Source organism: Engystomops pustulosus, chromosome 8 (assembly GCF_040894005.1).
Source record: "Engystomops pustulosus chromosome 8, aEngPut4.maternal, whole genome shotgun sequence".
NCBI lineage: Eukaryota > Metazoa > Chordata > Amphibia > Anura > Leptodactylidae > Engystomops > Engystomops pustulosus.
In genome coordinates this window covers 98,189,486-98,213,094 of record NC_092418.1, presented here as the reverse complement: position 1 = coordinate 98,213,094, position 23,609 = coordinate 98,189,486, and the positions used below count along the sequence as shown (strand labels likewise).

The 23,609-nt window shown below is 41.3% G+C and overlaps 1 protein-coding gene across 24 annotated transcripts in view; it reads right to left on the bottom strand.

Moving 5' to 3' along the window:
* Window positions 1–23,609, bottom strand: part of BAZ2B (bromodomain adjacent to zinc finger domain 2B) — a 270,525-nt gene that overhangs the window by 86,045 nt on the left and 160,871 nt on the right. For 23 of the 24 annotated variants that reach the window (XM_072121914.1, XM_072121912.1, XM_072121913.1 and 20 more), the window contains one exon: window positions 6,463–6,609. In XM_072121914.1, coding sequence (XP_071978015.1) covers window positions 6,463–6,607 — 145 coding nt within the window. In that variant the 5' untranslated portion in view covers window positions 6,608–6,609. Of the gene's footprint in view, window positions 1–6,462; window positions 6,610–8,770; window positions 8,817–23,609 lie in introns of those variants that run through there. The other variant, XM_072121916.1, reaches the window with a different exon arrangement.

Genomic DNA, 23,609 nt, shown 5'->3' with positions numbered 1-23,609 from the left:
TTTCCGTCACCGGCTCAATTGTATGTTTTATCCTATATATATATTTATTCCTGCAGCTGACGATTCAGGGAACTAAAGACACTTTTCACATATTTTGTGAAGAATTAAAGGGATATTAGACATTGAAATGATTAGGAGGAAAAACAAAGCAAACATTTACATAGAAATCCGCCTGCAATCTCGTAGAAGCTCCATAAACCGTCTCGTAAACATCCGAGAAAACTGTGTAGTATTTCTTACTTGTCCTCTAGAATGGCTGAAGGGCGGGGGTTAGCTAAATGGGGGGTAGTTTTGCTTTGTTAAGGTCAGTTCCTATTTGCAATTTTTTATCAACTTAACAGATGTCTGAACAGATACATTAATATGAAAGTATCAGATTTTTTTAAGGATACCTTTAACAGATCCATTTAATAACATTGCATACTTTGCTTTCCGTTAGGCCCCTCCACACTAGCGTTTTTCATGCGCGTGTTCAGCACGTGCTTTTGATGCGCAGAACTTGCATTGCACTCTGTCCCATTGTTTCCAGTGGGCATGTCCTTACTTGTGTTTTTTTTTTTTCACATGAGTGCATGCGTTTGTTTTTCATGCCCCATTCAAGTCTATGGAAATGCATCAAAAAATGCATTGCACTCATGTGATTTTTAAAAAAACGTGCGTGAAAAATGCACCGAAAATGCAAGAAAAACGTGAACAACAAGCACGTGAAAAACCCAAAAACGTTAATGACTCCGAGGAACAAAGGACCAAAAATGCAGCAAAAAACATCAGTTTTTCACACATTGCACCCTGACGTGATCTGCAACGCAAGTGTGGAAGGGGCCTTAGTGTCAGTTAGTTTCCATTTTTCGTTATTTTATAGCCATCAGTTTTTGTTATTGCTACTATCCACTCAAATAATGGAAGGTCAAATGGAAGATGTAATAACGGATACTAACAGACACCATTGCAAGTCTAGTGAAATTGATGAGAAAAAAAATGGATTATTCATCCGTTTTTAAAGGGAAGCAGCAGATCTGAAGCTACAAGGCAGATGGGAACTGGCCCTGAGTAGTGAGAGCAGTAAGCGACATCCCGCTACTTCAACCTATATGCGCCCTGATCATAAAGCTTGTTTCAATCTCAGGAGCATTAAGCAAAATCGAATGCATCCTGGGACACTAAATAGGGATGGGGGGTGTCATCAGTAGGTAAGTATCTTGTTCCAGTCCTTGAGGCTGCGTTCACACATACACTCATCGGCCACTTTATTAGGTACACCTGTCCAACTGCTCGTTTACACTTAATTTCTAATCAGCCAAACACATGGCGGCAACTCAGTGCATTTAGGCATGTAGACATGGTCAAGACAATCTCCTGCAGTTCAAACCGAGCATCAGTATGGGGAAGAAAGGTGATTTGAGTGCCTTTGAACGTGGCATGGTTGTTGGTGCCAGAAGGGCTGGTCTGAGTATTTCAGAAACTGCTGATCTACTGGGATTTTCACGCACAACCATCTCTAGGGTTTACATAGAATGGTCCGAAAAATAAAAAACATCCAGTGAGCGGCAGTCTGTGGGCGGAAATGCCTTGTTGATGCCAGAGGTCAGAGGAGAATGGGCAGACTGGTTCAAGCTGATAGAAAGGCAACAGTGACTCAAATCGCCACCCGTTACAACCAAGGTAGGCAGAAGAGCATCTCTGAACGCACAGTACGTCGAACTTTGAGGCAGATGGGCTACAGCAGCAGAAGACCACACCGGGTGCCACTCCTTTCAGCTAAGAACAGGAAACTGAGGCTACAATTTGCACAAGCTCATCGAAATTGGACAGTAGAAGATTGAAAAAAACGTTGCCTGGTCTGATGAGTCTCGATTTCTGCTGTGACATTCGGATGGTAGGGTCAGAATTTGGCGTCAACAACATGAAAGCATGGATCCATCCTGCCTTGTATCAACGGTTCAGGCTGGTGGTGGTGTCATGGTGTGGGGAATATTTTCTTGGCACTCTTTGGGCCCCTTGGTACCAATTGAGCATCGTTGCAACGCCACAGCCTACCTGATTATTGTTGCTGACCATGTCCATCCCTTTATGACCACAATGTACCCTGTAACATCTGATGGCTACTTTCAGCAGGATAATGCGCCATGTCATAAAGCTGGAATCATCTCAGACTGGTTTCTTGAACATGACAATGAGGTCACTGGACTCAAATGGCCTCCACAGTCACCAGATCTCAATCCAATAGAGCATCTTTGGGATGTGGTGGAACGGGAGATTCGCATCATGGATGTGCAGCCGACAAATCTGCGGCAGCTGTGTGATGTCATCATGTCAATATGGACCAAAATCTCTGAGGAGCTTCCAGCACCTTGTTGTATCTATGCCACGAAGAATTGAGGCAGTTCTGAAGGCAAAAGGGGGTCCAACCCGTTACTAGCATGGTGTACCTAATAAAGTGGCCGGTGAGTGTAGCTCTTGAATTGTTTTTTGAAACGCAATTTAAAGATGACAGGGAGGAGCTTTGCCGATTGCATTGCGATAACATTGGGGCAGATTTACTTACCCGGTCCAGTCGCGATCCAGCGGCGGGTTCTCTGACGCTGATTCGGGTCTGCCGGGATTCATTAAGGTCCGCGCGCCGATATCCACTAGGTGTCGCTGCTGCGCCGAGGTCCGCTGGAGATCACCGGAGTTCATCTTCTATTTCTTGATGCAGGTAAAAATACCACGGTTTTTCCGAATCCGTCGGGTTTTGTGACGGCCACGCCCCCGATTTCCGTCGCATGCAACCCTGTGCGATTGTGCCAACATCCGATCGCGTGCGCCAAAATTCCCGACAGAATTTGCGCAAATCGGAAATCGACGGGATACCCGATGGAATTGCGCGATTCGGACCCTTAGTAAATGAGCCCCATTGTGTTAATATTGCATTAACAACGCATTTATGTAAAAATACAATATTAACGCAATGTTAGTTTACATGCACACTATTGCTTGTGCATACAAGCCCTGAAATAGCCGCAATTCCCCCATTACGCCTCCTCCATGTCTAGAAGGTGTGAGTGGGACACGGGCGGCAGTGCAGTGGACCATCACTGGCGCTCCTGCCCCATGTCTGCACACTGCCTATAGCCTGCACCCATTCAGCAGTTCATGGCCCGGTCAGACCTGTTAGGACCTTTTAGAATTCTGTTGGGAATCAAAGTGATTAGCTGTTTAGGGCAGCGCCCCTACAGGGGATATGTGGCATTACACAATGCCCACACTGATTATGTAATACAAGACAGGCCCTTCCGAGAAAGAATTGCTCTATGTACCTGACTTCTACTCTAGTATAGCATTAAAAGATCCTGAACAAAGATCCTGCTATATTAACCCAAAATAAACGAAACACCCCCTTTAAGATAATGAGAAATTCCGCAGAAAATGATGAATGGCTTTTTGGCTTTCAATGTACTTGTCTGAGAAAAATGCTGTCTCTGGGTACATTACAACCATCCAAGATAACAGGCAGGCCAGACTTCATCAAGGGTCCTTCAGGAAACCAAAAAATTTAATACATCAGTTAATCACCGGAGTGTTTACCCAGAACGAAATGAGAAGTATGACGGCACGCCTGGTGTCAGCCGGAGAACCAGTGGAACCTGAAAATGATGCGCTTTTGATTATAGACTTCTGTGAAGTTATTCAAAGACTATAGGTGACATCAAGCACACAAGGAATGTATAGAGCACCTTAGAGAGGACCTGGGTGTATATAGTAATAATTAATAATAATAATTCCTTTATTTATATAGCGCACACAGATTACGCAGCGCTGCACAGACCTTGCCAAATCAGTCTCTGCCCCCAATGGGGCTCACAATCTAATCAACCTACCAGTATGTATTGAAGTGTGGGAGGAAACCGGAGGACCCAGAGGAAAGGAGGGTGAAGTGCTCCAGGGAGAGATACAGCTCCTGCATAAAAGTATGTTGATGGAGGGCCCCAGCTGCGAGACCCCTATAGATAAATATAGAAAATGTAGTTGATGGGTTGGATGGCCATGGGCCCCCTTGTATGCTCGGGCCCCAGGCTACCGCCTAAACCGCTTATATTATAATCCACTTCAGGATAGGGGGCATTTTGGCTGCTATGGGGGGAAGCTCTGGCTGTTATCGGAGACTAGCTACTATGGGGGGGGGTGTAACTCTGGCTGTTATCGGAGACTAGCTACTATGGGGGGGGGGTGTAACTCTGGCTGTTATCGGAGACTAGCTACTATGGGGGGGGTGTAACTCTGGCTGTTATCGGAGACTAGCTACTATGGGGGGGGGGGTAACTCTGGCTGTTTTCGGAGACTAGCTACTATGGGGGGGGGGGGTAACTCTGGCTGTTGTGGGGGCAACTCTGGCTAAACTTGACACCCCTGATCTAAGATTTATGTCCAGCCCTACTGCCATAAGGCTTTTCATTATGTGGAGTACTCCAACCAATGTAATATATGAGTAGAATACAAAAAAAACTTTGCTTTCCCTTTAAACACTTTAGAAGATTTCCTTAACCAGGGTGATGTTTGCACTTATCCGTCCCAGGCGTTCCGTTTCGGAAACATTTTATTTAAATGTAACTATTGAAAAATGCCGGATAATCCCCGGTGAAACCCATTCCTGTGGGCAGAGTTTACTTCTCAATAGGTATATTAAGCTCATGATTAATGTTCTAGAAGAGAGCTGACATTTTAAATACTGTTTTTCCTGTAATGTTGATGAGACTTATTCCCTTCTGAAATGTCACTGTGAACAGGCGGCGCACGCACAGAAATATACATAAATACAGGTAAATAAATGGAGAATAGATGGCATTGTGTGATAGATGAGAGGTAGAAAACCAAATACAAGTAAAAACATGCAGCACAAAGGAGAAACACAGCCAGCGCTTATTATCCATAATAATATATCAGAAATTAAAGGAAATCTACCATCAAAATCCATGCTGATAAACCAGGGACACTTACTCATAGATCCAGGCCCCATGTGATAATCGTCTCATATTTATTATCCATGGTCTCCTCGCTTCTAAAAAATCAACTTTAAGAATTATTCTAATGAGCCAGAAGGGCTTTACCAGAAGAGCATCACCAGAGCCCCTCCATGCTGTAGCTTCACAGGCTGTTATACTGTGCAGGAGCATTTCCATCTCCCACTGTGTGAGATTACAGCAGGCAGAGTCGAGAGGGGGGGAAGTGCTGAGGGAGCAGGGGGGAAGGTGAGACAGTGTAAGAAACAAGCTGTAAAGCCAGATCAAAGAGATCAGTTAACAGTCAATGAACCCTTCAGGCTGATTAGCATAATTTTAAAGGTTGATTTTAAAAGGACGGAGGCCACGGATAACAAATATAAGAAGATTACCACAGTCACGGTGCCTGCATCTATGAGTAGGTGTCAGTGGTTTATCATGATGGATTTTGATGGTGGATTTCCCAAGAACTGGGGGATAGTATTGAATATGAAGATGGAAAAACATCCAAGGAGGCTGGCCCACGGTAAGAGGAAAAAGGAACACATACTTTGACCATACTATACCAGACTAGAAATTCTGGGAGGTCACAGGACTTCACTTCTTTCGTTGTCCCAGATCCAAGAAGGCCAGTCAATGGATCAAGAAGGTCCCCAGAACCCCTGGAACTTTGGTTGGGTCAAAACCAGAAGTAATGAAGAAACCTCAGTACTCGGGAACCGGAAGCCAAACCCAGGCATATATGTGTTCTTACTCCAGCAAAGTGGGGGGTTTCCTGATTCCTGGAGAACCCCTTTTAACATCTGGGTAGTCTGCAGTACTGAACAGTAAGATGCCCAGGAGCTGCAATCTGAGATGACTTCTCATGCCGGCAATGGACCAGGCCATTTACAGTAAATTTTTACATGGTTTTAGCTATAAAGTGAATGTCAACTTTTTGTTATCATCTCATTATATATGTTGATATCTTTATCTATGCTTACAACTTTCTTTTTATGGTCAAAATTCCCTGCATAGACATAGATTTAAGAGAAAAAACGCAATAACCTCCAAGTCCGTACATCCCCTAATAGTTCTACTCCAGTAATTCTGGTGAAGTTGGATCGAGCATTCCAGAGTAATCAATGTCATTATTTTTGGATCTCTACTGTCATATGGGTGGAGCTAAGCGGTTTCCTCGAGCTCAGGGCCACCCACCTGACGGAGAGATATAATTAGCATAATGTGTACTGAAACTATTTGAATAAGACTCTCCCTTCTGTCAGGTGGGTGGTCCTTGGCTGGAGCAGACGGTCTGGTTCTGTCCATGTAACAGCAGAAAGTGAAAATATTGACTTCTTACTTATCATTATTATTGTTTTATTGCTTCGCAGGAAGTGACCTTTTAAAGAAAACTCCACAACAGTCTGTACAACGCATTGTATAACAATGACCTGGGAGGCCAGACCCTCCGTAACCTTAATGGTGACCTAAGATCACTTACCACAAGCCGTGATTGAGGAGCTCAGAGGGGTGATTCCTGTGGGAAGGCCTCCTTTAGTTACCACTGATGCTACAGATTGGGTGGAAGGCGAAGAAGAAGTCACTGACGACGAGTTTGATGTTGTTATCCTCTCTGCAGACTCCATGTCTGAAAGAAACCGAGAAAAAATGTTATTACATAATACAAAACCCCCAAAATAACATATAGGTAAAATGAATAAACTGAAGCAAGTCGAAGGAGGAAGAACAAGTAAAGATTGACATTGACAAAGTGAAGACGTCAAGGAGGGTGGGTCAAACACTTCGCCTAAACATAAGAAAATCCCTACTGGTAGCCTCATCGACATTAGATTCGAAACTTATCCCATTGATATTGGTGGGATCCAACCAAAATATCTCATGTATATGTAGAGGGGTAACTTCAGGCAAAATGTAGACCAGGTCTTCAACTATAATATATAGTTTATAGTATGTGTTAATAGGTTTCCTTGGTACAACCACACATACTGCACCCCATCAAATTTTGCCCCGGTGTCTCTGACCGAATAGGGGTTACATTTTAAACATTGGCACATCCTTAATATATAAGAAGACTGGAGAAGTTGTAAATTAGTTAAGGGTGCAGCAAGAGCACCATAATCCCAACAGTGATGATTTCCATGTGATGTTTTTTAGCCGAAAACAAAATCAATCCAAAAATTAAAGGTCGCCTATTCCATGTCCCGCTACAGTAAAAACCTACATCATTTGTCGAAATTGTGCGTTTTAAATCAACTACCGTATATACTCGAGTATAAGCGAACCCAAGTATGAGCCGAGGCCCCTAATTTTACCACAAAAACCTGGGAAAACCTATTGACTCGAGTATAAGCCGAGGGTGGGAAATGCATTGGTCACAGCCTCCCCATTATATAGCCAGCCGGACCATGCCCCTTAGTATATAGCCAGCACCTGCTCCCCAGTATATAGCCTGCCAGCCCATATCCCCCCAGTATATAGCCAGCCCCCTGCCCCAGTATATAGCCAGTCCTCTGCCCCAGTATATAGCCAGCACCGGAGGAAGCCGGAAAGGTAAGTTTTGATATTTTTTTTACTCGAATATAAGCCGTGTTTTGGTTTTCAGCACATTTTTTGTGCTGAAAAACTGGGCTTATACTCAAGTATAAATAGTATCTGGTATCTGTTCAGACGTTCCCTGTTGTTTCATTGATCATACGGCCAATTTTTTATTACTATCAAATAATAAAACACATGTCGGTAAACACGTGACGAGATTGACTTGATGGGGTGACTTATGATTCATCGAAAACCACCGTATCGCATTGCAAGGCCATACTAAAAAAAATGCAGTCACAAATTAATCACCACATAAAAAAGCAAAACAAAAATAAACTGCTCGGCCCACGAGCCGCATTACATTAATTAAGATGAATATTATCGGAACCGTGATATTAGGTGGGCAGATGATCTCCAGGTATGTGGCTATCTGTGTGTGGTCTGCTGCACCATTATCTCTACAGACATGGTATGTGCCGCTGTTTATATTCCTGATGTCTGTGTGTTTTTCCTCCAGATAATCCACTTTCCTTGCGGACTCTTAAAACATCCAGCACTTAGGGTTATTGGCTTCCTATGAAACCGTACTGTGTAGCGCAGCTGTAATAGCGAAATTACTCTGTGATCCATCTGTGGACGGCAACCATTGTCATTACAAATCAATGGGGGAAAATCTTGTGACTGTGTATCGGATGAGTAAATATTAGACCCCTACAACCAAAAGTATAAAGTATAGAAATAGTAAAGTATATAGTACAGATAGTATAAAGTAGCTGGCCATCCAGTGTGCTCAGATAGTTTGATATTATTCACCCACATGCATGCAGTCTTCCAGAATCAGGGCCGCCATCAAGGGGGGTTTAGTGTGACTGTGTTCAGGGGGCCCCAAAGTGAAGAAGGGGCCCCAAGTCACAGAAAACCCTCCTCCCTTCTCAGGTGCAGTGAGTTTACTATGCACACAGGACCAATTATCATTTTGTGGGAGGGGGGGCACAAAATTTGCCAGTCAAGAGCCCCAAATTTCCTAGTGGTGGCCCTGTCCATAATGTAGCCCAAAGCCATACGTATGGATTTTACAATGATATAACCATCCAGGTCAACCAAAGAAAAAAAACGGAGAGGGTAAAATCCAGTATTGATGTTTCCTCTATTAACCAGTCCCTGGGAAAGCAACCCCAGCGCATCACATAATTTACTCCAATGGTAAACAGACTGGAACAACGCCTAATGATTCTAGGGGGGTGGGAAAGTACCTGGTACCTATTTCAGTTTGGGTACCAAGTTATCACAAGCGGTTGTATTGTGTCACATGTTCAAACTGCTCAGCTCTGATTGGCCATCATGAGCTGTGTCATCAGGGGGAGTAGCTTCCTATCTGCAGTGATAAAGCAACCATGTTGTATCCAAGTCGATTAGATCCAATGCAGGGGAAAAGTGACCTAGAAATATTTGCCCTTGTTGATGATTTTTTTTTGTTTTTAACTTGGTACAAACTAAGTGTAACAATTCTGGGTCATCTTTCCTTACAATACGGTGTTGTAGTGTCTTCTGTAATTCTTCCTCGAAATTTACGAATAACTGACCGTAGGGTGCTATTCATTTCAGTGTCCAGTGATACATTCCTATAGGTTAACACCCAGTTGTCAATTTATTCAAAAACAGAGTAAAAGTACAACACAGAGTAGTAGGATGCACCAATCTGATAGAGGTGGAGTATTTATCTCCTATGGTGTGTGTACCCTGTAAGCCATAACTCATGGTCGGGTATTACAAATGGGATTGTCCAGTGATATATAGCTATATAAAACCCAATTGTCAATTTATTCAGAAAATACTTGGAGAAATAATATATTTAAAGTACAATGTAGAGTTAAAAATTGGATACACCATAAATGTCTCATAGATGTGGGCCCTACCTGAGAGTAGTTGAGTGTTACATATCATATTGTCCAGTGGTAATACGTTATACAGTAACACCCTGTTGTCAATTTATTCAGAAAATTCTAGCAAAAAATAAGATAGTAAAAGTGCAACATACAGTTAGAAGTAGGATGTGCCATAAATGTCTGTTCGATGTGGGTCCTACCTAGTAGGACCTATCCTGTAGACCCTAACTTATGGTTGGATGGTTTTGTGATATATCCCTATATGGTAACACCCAGTTGTCAATTTATTCAGAAAATACTAGAAAAAAAAATAGAGTAAAAGTACAACGTAGAGTTATAATTAGGTTGCGCCATAAAAGTATGCTTGATATAGGTCCTAGTTGCTAGGACCTACTTAGTAGAACCCAACCCGCTGTTTCATTGACCATAGATTGTAATCATTTGCAGGTATCTCCATTGCTGTATATAATAACATTTCCCCTTCTGGCACATTTTTTCTTATGTCTTTAACTGAGACGATATAAACCATGTTATGCATATAAAGCAGGATAAATGTACTATATCCACAGTATATATAAGTGCGGTGTCCAGCAGATGTTTATGCTATAGAGAACATTAACACATCCGTCATGCCGCCTGATAGCTCAACATATGGCTGCCGTGTGGAGAACGACGAGACAGGACTTTGGAAGGTGAAATGAAACTTCCTTTTCATCCACAATAAACTGGCTCTCACCTTGTAAAGTCCTACGAGCGAGAAGCAACTCTCAGACCCAACAACTCACAAATACTTGTTAGTGATGGTAAGTGCGCCTGGCATCTACATAAAGGGGATGAGATCATTCTGTTAAGGGAATGGATTGAGGTAAAAGGTTATTACGTATCTAGAGTTTAAGTGATGGTTTTCCGATCGGTGGGGGCTTCACCGTTGGGACCTCGATTGCCAAAACATCTGTCAACAGTTTTGACAATACAAAGCTGTGGACGGGTAAGGTAGCAGCCCCCAGGGCCGGTGTCAGCACCAGGCATACCTGGGCACGTGCCGGAGGCCTAAAGCTGCTCCGGAGGGGGGGGCCTCATGGCCAAATATCAGTATATAATTGAACAATATGGAGCTGTATATAATATAACCCATGAGGGGTCTGTTTATAAAATTACCTTGAAGGGGCTATTTGGGATGATAAAGTAGGGAAAATTCGGGGACCAACTGTATGCATAATTTTGTGGTTTGTTTTGCTGCAGTTTTTATTTAAAAATTTTCAAAAATTAAAGAAAAACCTTCAAACGTCACATATTTTTAAAAGCTTCACAAGTTCAATACTAGTTGGGGTTTATAGATACACTGTAAAACCATAGAAATCAGTGAGTGTGTGGTTTACCAGCTGTGTGCGTGTGGTTAATGTGTGGGACTGTACTTAACAGTAAAAATGTTCCAGAAAACCGCACCCCACTAACCATAACCGCATAATAAAGGTCTCTGGGTTACGCTTAAGTTCTGCGCTCTGACACTTTGAGTAAAAGATGCAATTAATATTCAGCATTAGTGAGCACAAGGGGCCTGATACATTATTAATGTAGTTAAACGTTATTTTCACTTTTTAACCTACATAGAAGAGAGAATTACATAAATAGCAATCGCATCACAGAATGATTAACCCAAGGCGCAGAATAAAGTGGAAGCTTAGCAATTGTAGCTAATATAGTGTAACTCCTTGCTATTCACTGCCCAAATAATACTGCTGTATACTGCCCAAATAATACCGCTATATACTACCCAAATAATACTGCTGTATACTGCCCAAATAATACTGCTGTATACTGCGCAAATAATACCGCTGTATACTGCCCAAATAATACCGCTGTATACTGCCCAAATAATACTGCTGTATACTGCACAAATAGTACTGCTGTATACTGCTTAAATAATACTGCTGTATACTGCCCAAATAATACTGCTGTATACTGCCCAAATAGTACTGCTGTATACTGCTCAAATAATACCGCTGTATACTGCCCAAATAATACCGCTGTATACTGCCCAAATAATACTGCTGTATACTGCACAAATAGTACTGCTGTATACTGCTTAAATAATACTGCTGTATACTGCCCAAATAATACTGCTGTATACTGCCCAAATAGTACTGCTGTATACTGCTCAAATAATACTGCTATATACTGCCCAAATCATACTGCTGTATGCTGCCCAAATAATACTGCTATATACTGCCCAAATAATACTGCTATATACTGCCCAAATAATACTGCTGTATACTGCCCAAATAATACTGCTGTATACTGCCCAAATAATACTGCTGTATACTACCCAAATAATACTGCTTTGTGGGTGCTATTGAGCTTTGGGGGTGTAGATTCACAGGCTGTAACACTGTCTCACCCTCCTTACTGCTCCCTCAGCACTTCATCCCTCCTTCTACTTGATCTCACACACTGCGAGAGGGGAAGTGCTCCTTCATAGTATAATAGCCAGTAAAGCTGCAGCACAGAGGGGCTCAAAATAGCAAAAAAATTATGCTACTGAGCTCTGAGGGTGTAGATTCACAGGCTGTCACACTGTCTCACCCTCCTTACTGCCCCCTCAGCACTTCATCCCTCCCTCTACTTGATCTCACACAGTGCGACAGGGGAGATGCTCCTTCACAGTATAACAGCCTGTAAAGTTGCAGCACAGAGGGGCTCCGGTAATTCCCCCCAAGTGCCTTCTCCTTAGCATAATTTAAATAATACTGCTGCATACTGCCCAAATAATACTGCTGTATACTGCTCAAATAATACTGCTGTATACTGCCCAAATAATACTGCTGCATACTGCCCAAATAATACTGCTATATACTGCCCAAATAATACTGCTGCATACTGCCCAAATAATACTGCTATATACTGCCCAAATAATACTGCTGTATATGACCCAAATAATACTGCTGCATACTGCCCAAATAATACTGCTATATACTGCCCAAATAATACTGCTGCATACTGACCAAATAATACTGCTGTATACTGCTCAAATAATACTCCTGTATACTGCTCAAATAATACTGCTGTATACTGCGCAAATAATACCGCTGTATACTGCCCAAATAATACTGCTATATACTGCCCAAATAATACTGCTGCATACTGCCCAAATAATACTGCTATATACTGCCCAAATAATACTGCTGTATATGACCCAAATAATACTGCTGCATACTGCCCAAATAATACTGCTATATACTGCCCAAATAATACTGCTGCATACTGACCAAATAATACTGCTGTATACTGCTCAAATAATACTCCTGTATACTGCTCAAATAATACTGCTGTATACTGCCCAAATAATACTGCTATATACTGCCCAAATAATACTGCTGCATACTGCCCAAATAATACTGCTATATACTGCCCAAATAATACTGCTGTATGCTGCCCAAATAATACTGCTGCATACTGCTCAAATAGTACTGCTGTATACTGCCCAAATAATACTGCTGTATACTGCCCAAATAATACTGCTGTATACTGCCCAAATAGTACTGCTGTATACTGCCCAAATAATACTGCTGTATACTGCTCAAATAATACTGCTATATACTGCCCAAATAATACTACTACTGTATACTGCCCAAATAATACTGCTGTATACTGCCCAAATAATACTGCTGTATACTGCCCAAATAGTACTGCTGTATACTGCCCAAATAATACTGCTGAATACTGCCCAAATAATACTGCTATATACTGCCCAAATAATACTGCTGTATACTGCCCAAATAATACTGCTGTATACTGCTCAAATAGTACTGCTATATATTGCTCAAATAATACTACTACTGTATACTGCCCAAATAATACTGCTGTATACTGCCCAAATAGTACTGCTGTATACTGCCCAAATAATACTGCTGAATACTGCCCAAATAATACTGCTATATACTGCCCAAATAATACTGCTGTATACTGCCCAAATAATACCGCTTTTTGGGTGCTATTGAGCTCAGAGGGTGTATATTCACAGGCTGTCACACTGTCTCACCCTCCTTACTGCCCTCTCAGCAGCACTTCATCCCTTCCTCTACTTGATCTCATACACTGCGAGAGGGGAGATGTTTCTTTCACAGTATAACAGCATGTAAAGTTGCAGCACATAGTGGCTCCGGTAATGCCCCCCAAGAGCCTTCTCCTTAGCATAATTTTAAAAGTCGATTTTAAAAGAAGGGAGGCCATGGATAACAAATATAAGAAGATTACCATAGTCACGGTGCCTGGATCTATGAATAAGGGTCCTCTGATGGATTTTGATGGCAGATGTACAAAATATAACATCCATATAGTACTGATGTACACAGCGCCCGTATAACACCACCCATAGTTCCCATTTAATACCATCTTTTTCTCCCAAGCTGTGTTTGGACAGAAAAATAGAGGTTTTGTGTGAAAGCTGTGAACTCTGCAGATGTGAGGCTCTTGTACAGAGGTCACTAGGCCTGTGGCACCATGTAGCAATATTTGAAGGCTTTTTCTATATTGCATCTCGTCGTTCTCCTTTAAGCACCTGCTCTCCGTGCGGATACATTACCTCCCTTAGCCCACAAACTCATCATTTCTTATGATTCAGGTTAGTGATTGCAATTTCAGCACTTCTGCTACATAAATCAGAACGCATTAGCCGACCTGCCAGGATATCCAGAGATATATCACGCATTCTGATACCTTATATATTTTTAGAGAGATTCTCAAAGTCATCAGGGGCTCCGAGTCGCTGCCTTATAAAATGCTATGGCAATCTGGCTGTTAACTCTAGTAATCCCTCCTGTTCCACTAGGATTACCTGGATGCTTTATGGTAAGGAGGACTAGTACAGGGTGTGCGTCACCCAGTGGCCACCAAATACCCCATTGCCCTGCAAAAGAACAATGATGGACAGAAGAAATTCAGGGCCTTATATAGCAATAGACAGCGCTAATCTGAAAATGTAGCCCTTATGTTAACATATTCAGCCTCAAACTGAAATTAGAATATCTTTAAAAAGATGATTACCTCTGCACTGCTTCATTGGGTTTTGATAACACAGGTTTGTTTCTACTCCTTTTAAAAGGCATCTACACGCCACTATTATTTTTTTGGGGAGACATTTATACAGTATACAATTTGCACCTAAGCTCCCTCTAGTGGTGGCACCTGGCGTCCATTTAAATTATATGGTGCAAAGATAAAAGAGAATAAAACAACAGAGTAACAGGTTCAAATTAATATAAAATTGTATTTTATTAGTGGATGCATGTAGACAATGCATTTGGATGCTGAACTGGAGCTTTGTATGAGATAAAATAGATCTTTGAATGCAAATGAGCAGAGAAAAGTCATATTTTGCCAAAGTTTAGTCTATTTTAGAGGCTGCAGGGGGAGCGTCACTTCAGATGTCCATAGCTTTGGTTCTATAGTACCTAGAAACATGCTTGTGGTGTTATATTAAAGGGAGCCTGTCATCAGGAAAGTCATTTTTACATTATGACAGGTTCCAATAACCTTTGGCATGTTGATTTTAAAAATGCTATTGCCATGCATCTGTATAATTCCAATGCTTATTAAATTGTTTCTTTAACATTGCCTGGCTCCCTACCAGCTGAGTGACGAGTCCTGAGGGGGGCAGTTCAAATGAGAATAGCTTGAGGCAGTGAGCTGACTTTAGTGAGTGAAGGGAGCAGGGGAGAGGCTGAGGGAGGGGGAGACAGTGAGTGAGGAAAGGGGGAGTAGGAATTGAGGAGAAGACGACTTGTATCATTTTAACTGCCCCCCAGGGACTCACTACACACTGCTGGTAGGAAGACGATAATGTTAAAGAAACAATTAAAAATCAGTGGAATAATTTAGAGGCATTTTGTAAATAAAAATGGCAGAAGCTATTGGAACCTGATATTATCTAAAAATGACCCTCCTGATGACAAGTTCCCTTTAAAGATAAGAATTAGATCCCCTGTGGTGCTTTGCTGTATAGAACTGGAAATACAGCAGTTAAATAAATAATATCTCTGGTCCTGTAGCTCACAGAACCACAAGTTTAATGCAATCTAAAAGATGAGATTCTTAACTTTAATAAAAGCTTGTTCTTGGGTGCTATAAAACTGAAGATAGAGGATCTAAAATAACATGTCCCGCCTCTAATCATGGCTCATCTCAGGCAAAATATGACTCTTCTCTGTTCAATTAGAAATGAGTATATTTTTTGGAGTACAGTTTTTTCCAGACTATAAGGCGCACCGGAGTATAAGGCGCACGCTCAATAAATGCCTGCTAAAATGTCTAGGTTCATATATAAGGTGCACTGGACTATAAGGTGCACCTGATTATAAGGATGAATGACCAGCAGGTGGCAGACCTGTGCACAGTTCAGGGCAGCTGTTGTCTTTAAGTAAGGTTCGTATATAAGGCGCACTGGACTATAAGGCGCACCTTTGATTTCTGAGAAAACCAAAGGATTTTTTGTGCGCCTTCTAGTCCGAAATTTTTTTTTATAGGTAAACAGGTAAGTTTTCACATAAAAAAGGGAATTTTGGAAAGAACATTAAGAGGTGTCGTCGTTTAATGGGGTAAAATCTAGTGACAGAGTCCCTTTAATTACATTTATTGTTTGTGCTTCTCTAGAATCTGTTAAAAAAAAAAAAAGAAAAAAACGGGAACAGTAATTAAATGTGAACGAGCCTTAGAGGTGATCTTGTCTAAAAATATACCCAAGGATAATACAAAAGAATTAGCCTGACAAACTAATCAGACCAAGGACTGTCCAATTGACTGCAACCGTGAGAAACACATCTTCACTGCCAATAAAAGAATGGATTGTTCACTGTAAGGATAGATGGTGGAATGCACTACAAAGGGGGCTGGGGGAAGGCACGGATAAAAGAGGAGCCGGACAAGAAATTGGATTTGACTATCAATTTTAAATTGAATAATTAACAATAGAAGGACATGACAGCTCGAGACGGGGCGAGGAAGGACTTCTCCCCCTTTGTGGTTGCAATGGCAGATGGCTCACTAGAGATTTTGCTTTGCTTTCCTCTTAATCAACATAACACATGTCTAATTAATTACTAGCCGAACTTATTGAACCCACGTCCTTTACTAACCTCGGTCACATCACAGGTTATTTGTGGGTTTTTGTTGGGGGATTTGGTTTATAAACATCAGGTCGAAAATGGATTGGATGAAAGTAAAAAAAAAAAATAATTAAAATTCTAAATCTGTTAAAAAAAAAGGAAAAAAATATTTTAGAACATTTTTGTCAGCCAGAAAATGGAAAGAATAAATATCTCAAAAAGGTTGGATAAAAAAAAGCGTACAAAAATATATTAAAAAAAAGAATATAATGTGAACGCTATTATTTGTACACAGTATTTGTACACCTATCTATGACCTCAGTATATACACAATATGGGATCTGTAACAGGAACCAATAACCGAAAATGAGCAATTTGAACGCTATTTCCTTTTTTTAACTTGAAAAAAGTCTAAAATTCCGTGATAGTTTTTTTCTTTATGTATCCTAATAATTTGTTTTACAGATATGGCGCTCAAATAGAGGAGGCACTGAACAAATATATGTAGCCTTGAGCCACCAGTAGAGGGAGCAAGTGAGGTTACTAACTGTAGAGTTTAATATAGCAGCAGTATACACTATGCTCCTTAGCTCCCTCTAGTGGTGGCAATTGGTAGCCATATAGTATAAATAAATTATATGCATATAAAGAAAACCTGGAGCTTTGTATACAATAAAAATAAATCTCTGAATGGTAAATATAGGTAAATAAAAAAATCAGAAAGAAGGTTTATTTTTGTTCATTTATTCGATTGCTCTCCTCCGTTTTAGGAGAAATGGGCTTTTCAAATGACAGACCCTAAATGGACAAAAAGATCCCATTGAGGCTGAGGTTGGGGCAGTATGTTATATAGTACAAATTTTGTCCTACAACTTCCATACTCATGGATCTTGCAAGATATCTTGTAATTCTTGGTACCCAGGAACCAGAGGTAAATGTGTTACTACCTCATTCTCTAAAAATCCTCTATCCTACAAGCTAACTAGTAAGAAAGGAGAGGTAGATTTAAATAAGTTCGATAATTCAGACAAAGTAAAAGAAGGATGATCCTACAATTTTATATTGGCTATGGGAGATGATTTTTTTCTTTATTGGATATCGGACATGATTTTTTTTAATAAACCCTTTACACAGAAGTAAACATCGCCTTAAACTTAATGAAATTAAATAAATTAACTAAATATTTTTTATTTAAATCGCAAGCAAGGCCTACACTAATTTTCCATTACCACTGGAGGCACTACATATTTTGTCATGACGATGAGAAGGCCAATCCAAATTTGAGTCTTAAACTGTAAATTAGCAACTAAATCTATATACAGTACAATGCAATATTTTTTTTCTTGGCCCAAAGGGGTCATAGGAATATGTGATATTTTGAATACATATGTAAATGTTATGTACAAAATAGATTCCTTCCAAATAACTATCATAAAAGGGATCCTAGTACGCTTGGGTGACAAGCTATTACTTAACACCCCTTATCCTTCTCTCACGCCCCCCTTACATCTCCAAGAGAAAATAAACCGTTCCAGTCTTTACAGAACGGGCCGGATAAGCCGGTAACGTCATGCATTACCAATGATATTCCACACAAGCTTCAACTTTCTTCCACTCACATTTCAAATGAATATTATTAAGTCCAAGTGTGCACAGCTGTCAAGGTCAATGGAAATATAACATTCTCAGCCAAACAAAATGTCATTTGTATGCAGCAATCTGGACTTGACGGAGAGGTGGATGAAGCTTATCAGGATGGGGCGGTGTGACATCACTTTCGAGTAAATGGAGAGCTGACCTCTGCGTGCCTGCATTCATGATGTGAGGCTTTTTTTTTTTTAGGTAGGATTTTACTTTTTTGTGTTTTTCTTTCAGTGCTCTTGTCGCCTCCCAAAAACACTGACTTTAAATTTATTCTTTAACTAAAATATGTTCATCGAATGAACATCTATATACAGTGGGTATGTAAAGTATTCAGACCCCATAAAAATTTGTCACTCTTTGTTTCATTGCAGCCAATTGGTAAGATCAAAACATTTTTTTTTTTTTGCTCATTAATGTACAGTCTGCCCCCACCTTGACAGAAAAAAACACCCAGAAATATATATTATAATATAATATATATAGATATTTTAGATAATTTATTAAACAAGAAAAAACTGAAATATTGCATAAGTAGTCAGCTTCTTTGCTGCGACACTGATATTTAACTGTCCATTTCCATCTGATCCTCCTTGAGATGGTTCTTCGCCTTCATTGGAGTCCAGCTGTGTTTAATTAAACTAATTGGACTAATAGGAAAGGCGCACACCTGTCTATATAAGATCTCACAGTGCATGTCAGAGCACATGAGAATCATGAGATCTAAGGAACTGTCCAAGGAGCTTAGAGACAGAATTGTGGCAAGGCACAGATCTGGTGAAGGTTACAAAAGAAGTTATGCAGCACTCAAGGTTCCTAAGAGCACAGTGACCTCCATAATCCTTAAATGGAAAGGTTTGTGATGACCACAACTCTTCCCCGGCCTGGCCGTCCAGCCAAATTAAGCACTCATGGAAGAACAGCTTTGGTGAAAGAGGTAAAGAAGAACCCGAAAGATACAGAAAGATCCAGAGATGCAGTAGAGAGATGGGATTAAGTTGCACAAAGTCAACTATCACTGCAGCCTCCACCAGTTGGGGCTTTATTGCAGGGTGTGCCGACGGAAGCCTCTCCTCAGTTCAAGACATATGTAAGCCGCATACAGTGTGCAAAAAAACAGATGAAGGACTCCCAGACATTGAGAAATAAGATTCTGTGGTCTGAGGAGACGAAGATTGAACTGTTTGGTGTAGATTCTAAGCTTCTACCAACGTTCACCATCCAACCCGAGGGAACTAGAGAGGATCTGCAAGTAAGAATGGCATAGGATCCCCAAATCCAGGTATGAAAAACTTGTCTTGTTATGGATTAGATAAGATCTTTTTGATGATACATCCTGCATGGGGATTTTATGGATGGAGGGCAGGTTCTTAAGAGCGAAACCTCTGTTGGGCCCATCATACCCCAGTCCGAAACACGCAACCATGTTAGAGCAGCCCCATTTACCGGGTAAGGTTTCTGGTTACTTTAGGTCCATTAACTGAGATCTCCATTAATCAAAATAGAAGCCCAAATCTTTGTAGATTTAGTTGAGTACCATCCAAGCTTCACCTGTTCCACCTAACCAAAAATAGCCAAATCTTATAAACCTTGAACGGAAGTATATATGCTTGACTACCGCTCTGTTCAAATTGGGATGGGGGCAAGACTAACGTTCCCATGATTTAGGTGAAAGAACCAGTTACAGGCCACCAGTCAAAAACTCAAAGAACTATCAACTAGTAACAAGTATCAGGCTATGCGTGATCAGGATAATGTCCTGTCATACGAATAACCTACTCAACTAGTAGAGAGCCCCATTTTAACTTTGTATACACGGGAACCTTTCATCCCCTTCTCCTATTTATGGCCACAGATCCTCTATTTGAAACCTAACTAAGATGTTTCCTATCGTTTCTTATCTCATCGTAGCAGAACGAAGGGATAATATAGACAGACAGATTGTTATAAAGTAATGGCAGGGGTAATTGTAGTCTTCTTCCCCAGGCAACTAATGGGAACTGTGCAGGATCTTGAGAGCAGATGTAACTACATACAATGTCTTTAAATGTTGGTGATCCTATTTCTGTAACATAACTGTGAATACATTTTAGCTAAGCTAAATGTCTCATGAGAGGCAGGTCTAGTATAATGTGTCAGTACAAAATGCAGTTTGTCGCGAGAGTTTTTCCAAATTGTCAGTCAAACATTTTAAAGGAATAAAAAAGAAAATCAAGTCTCATATAGGATCATAGATTACTATGGGGATGTGTTCATTTTAGTGTTAGATGGAAATCATCTGAAGCTGCCAGTTCCAGGGACTGGTCAACCTCCTAAGGCTCTTGTATACGAGCGTCTGCTTGCCCCGGCCCTTACCCGAACAAGCACATGGCCGGTGATAGGCAGGAGTGGGTGAGTGCCCCTCATCCCTTTCCATAGAAAGCTGAGCGTCTGTCGGGGGCTTGGGCTTGCGACACAATTTGAAAGTTAAATCCTGTGCTCAGCCAAATCAGTCGGATCGTTCGATGGCACGCCCCCCAATTTCTGTCGCATGGAAGCCATCGTGTGCGACACAATCCCAGCACAGACACCTGTTAATATCTGTCTGAGCCGTGCAATCCCCAAAAAAGGACGAACAGTCCTGCGAAAGTGCGATCTGCGACCCTCTGTAAATAAGCCCCAATGTTGACACATGTATTTGTAAACACGTGTGTTAACGCTAACATTTTGTAATTAAAATGTTGACAACAATGTAATTAGGCTATTCTCTTCTTCATCTGTTTGAAAACGCATGCGTTAAACACAAACAAACGCAGCCTAAGCCCCCTTTCACACAACAGGTGTGAAGACGTATGTCCGGCCGCAAGTTTACGGATGGATATATGTTCTCATGATGGCGGTGGTACTGGTCGTACCGTTCACGGGAGATAAGATAGAACCTGCTTTCCCCATAAACACCGTAGCGTACTTGCCAGGGCTACAGCCGGATGAGCAGATGTAAGTGTGAAAGTAGCTTAAAGATGATTTTCTAAACCAGCACAAACTGTGGTCAGTTGTGGAGCAGTTTTAGGAAAAAAGATTTTTTTTTAACCCTTTAATTATATCTTGCTAGTAGCAGAAGGGCTGTGAAAAAAAAATATTTATATTCCTGGAGTAGGTCCTCCAAGTGCTGTGCTTTTAACTCTGTGCAATGAACTGCTCCACATCCCATCCCCTCTGCTCAAAGCAACTCCTATGCCAGGCTTGTGGCTGACTACAAAAGTGCTTGGTCAAAGCAGAGTGAAGGGGAGGGGCTGTGACGCAGTTCAATACACAAAGCTAAAATCATAGCAGTGTTAGAATCCACGCCACTACAAACCCAGCTACAACCCTGGAATATAAATCCATATTTCACAGTCCTGCTGTTACTAAGAACATACACAAAGGTATGATTACACTGCTCCACAGGGCTGTTACTTAACACTGTTAGCAAGTTTACATTGCACTGCTGACAGATTTCCTATAAAGTTATTGATATCTTTTAAATAAAATAAAAATCTAGTTTCTCACCCATGAAGCATACAAGCTCTGCCTTGAAGGGTTACAAAAATAATAGCTACCACACATGGTACCGCGACTGGAAGCCTGGCACTGACGCCTGATCAAGATCTCCTGGGGTGAAAGACTCATGAAAATATGCCCCTAGTATATTCTTGTCTGACACTATGTAAAAGCATAAGATTCTCCAGACAAGATACAGACACGTATCGGGGGCTTTAACACGTCTGATTATTTTACCTAAATCTGAGGCTTTACATAACAATACAGAACGAGGACCACATTTGATTGTAGTGTTTTACATCTAATTTAGAAGTAGAAGTTGTATTTTTTCCTCATCTCTGGCAAATTGCAAATCAGAACAGACGGTCACCACCAAAATAATCCCTGCAGCAGTAATTAGTAAGGATGAATGGTAATTAGACATTAGACCAAATGTCTCTCGATCACTAGCCTTTTCTGTCAGAACAAGCTCAGTCGTCTTCTCCGCTCCCCTTCTCGGTGTCACAAAACCTGCGCCAGTCATGGAGAAAAAAAACAAAACAAACATATTCTTAAGAAAATCCGGATGAAACTCCGGCAAATGTGTCCATCTCCAATCTGCAGAGCCATGTGCCACTTTATTTTCTCTATCTGCAAATGCCAAATCAGCACTACAAACAAACCTGAGCCGGCGAGACGTAATGCGAACAGAATTCCAGGAAATCATTACTGAGTGTTGCTAACTTGTTTATATCAATGTTTTCTCTCTTGTTATTTTTAGATTTCCAAGTTTCCACTGAAGAAAACCAGAAAATGAAGTTCCCGATAACTGGTGAGCAGAGAAGAAAACATGTTGGATTTTGAGACGGAACAAGTGATGAAACAATTTTCTGTCTGCCCACTGATTGGCTGTTCTATGTATCCATTATATGGATACATTGGGGCACATTTACTCAGGCTTTGCACACTTTTTTCGGACTGCGCCCTATCTTTAATGGGAAAATGGCTTGCACAGGGATTTAAGTAGCGGGTGATTGTGTTGGGGGGCGTGGCGTTGGACGATATGACTGATTCGTGCCGAGCATGGGATTTAACTTTCAAATTGTGTCGCAAGCCCAAGCACCTAGATGCATCACTAAAATGATGGTGAACTCTGTCGGACCTGAGTGGGGAAGTGACACATGCAGGATATCGAGCGCACGATGTTACACACTGAACTGGTGAACTCCAGCAGGCGTATAATTAAATGTGCCCCATTGGGTGTACTTCAAGGTTGTGTTGTGGTTCCCCGATCTGGAGTGTCTGACTGGAATGCACTCTGCCGCGATTCACTAAGATCGTGCTCCTCGATATCCTGCATGTGTCGCTTCCCCGTTCAGGTCCGCCGGAGTTCACCTTCTTCTTCCCGGTGCATGTAAGTGCAATGTCTTGTGACACAATTTTAAAGTTAAATCCCACGCTCAGCCCGAATCCGTTGGATCGTGTGACGGCCGCCCCCCCCCCCCCCGATTTCTGCTGCATGAAAGCTGGCGTGATTGCGCCAAAATCCGATCCCGCGCGACACAATCCTCTTCTAAATATCTGTCACAGCAGCGCAAATCCCGAAAATTTCCAAAATCCGGCAAAAGTGCGTTCCTTAGTAAATAATCCCCAGTGTTTCCTGGTAAAAATATGCAAATAGGCACTCCAGTCTAGTTTGGATAATCTGCAAAATTTTACTTACTTACTAGTTGAATGATTTCCTACCACTTAGTCTTATGCCATAAATTTGTATGTCCCCAGTTTGTGGCATTGCGGTTCAAACACATTCAGTATTTGGCACAAACAATTGATAGTGGTGGAGATGTTTATCTAACCTTGTTCAACCCCTTTAAAGGGGTTGTCTAGTCACATCAAGTTAGCCCCTTTTCCATAGCATAGGACATATCTTGCTGAGCAGTGATAGGACCCCACTGATAGTCCGCTGT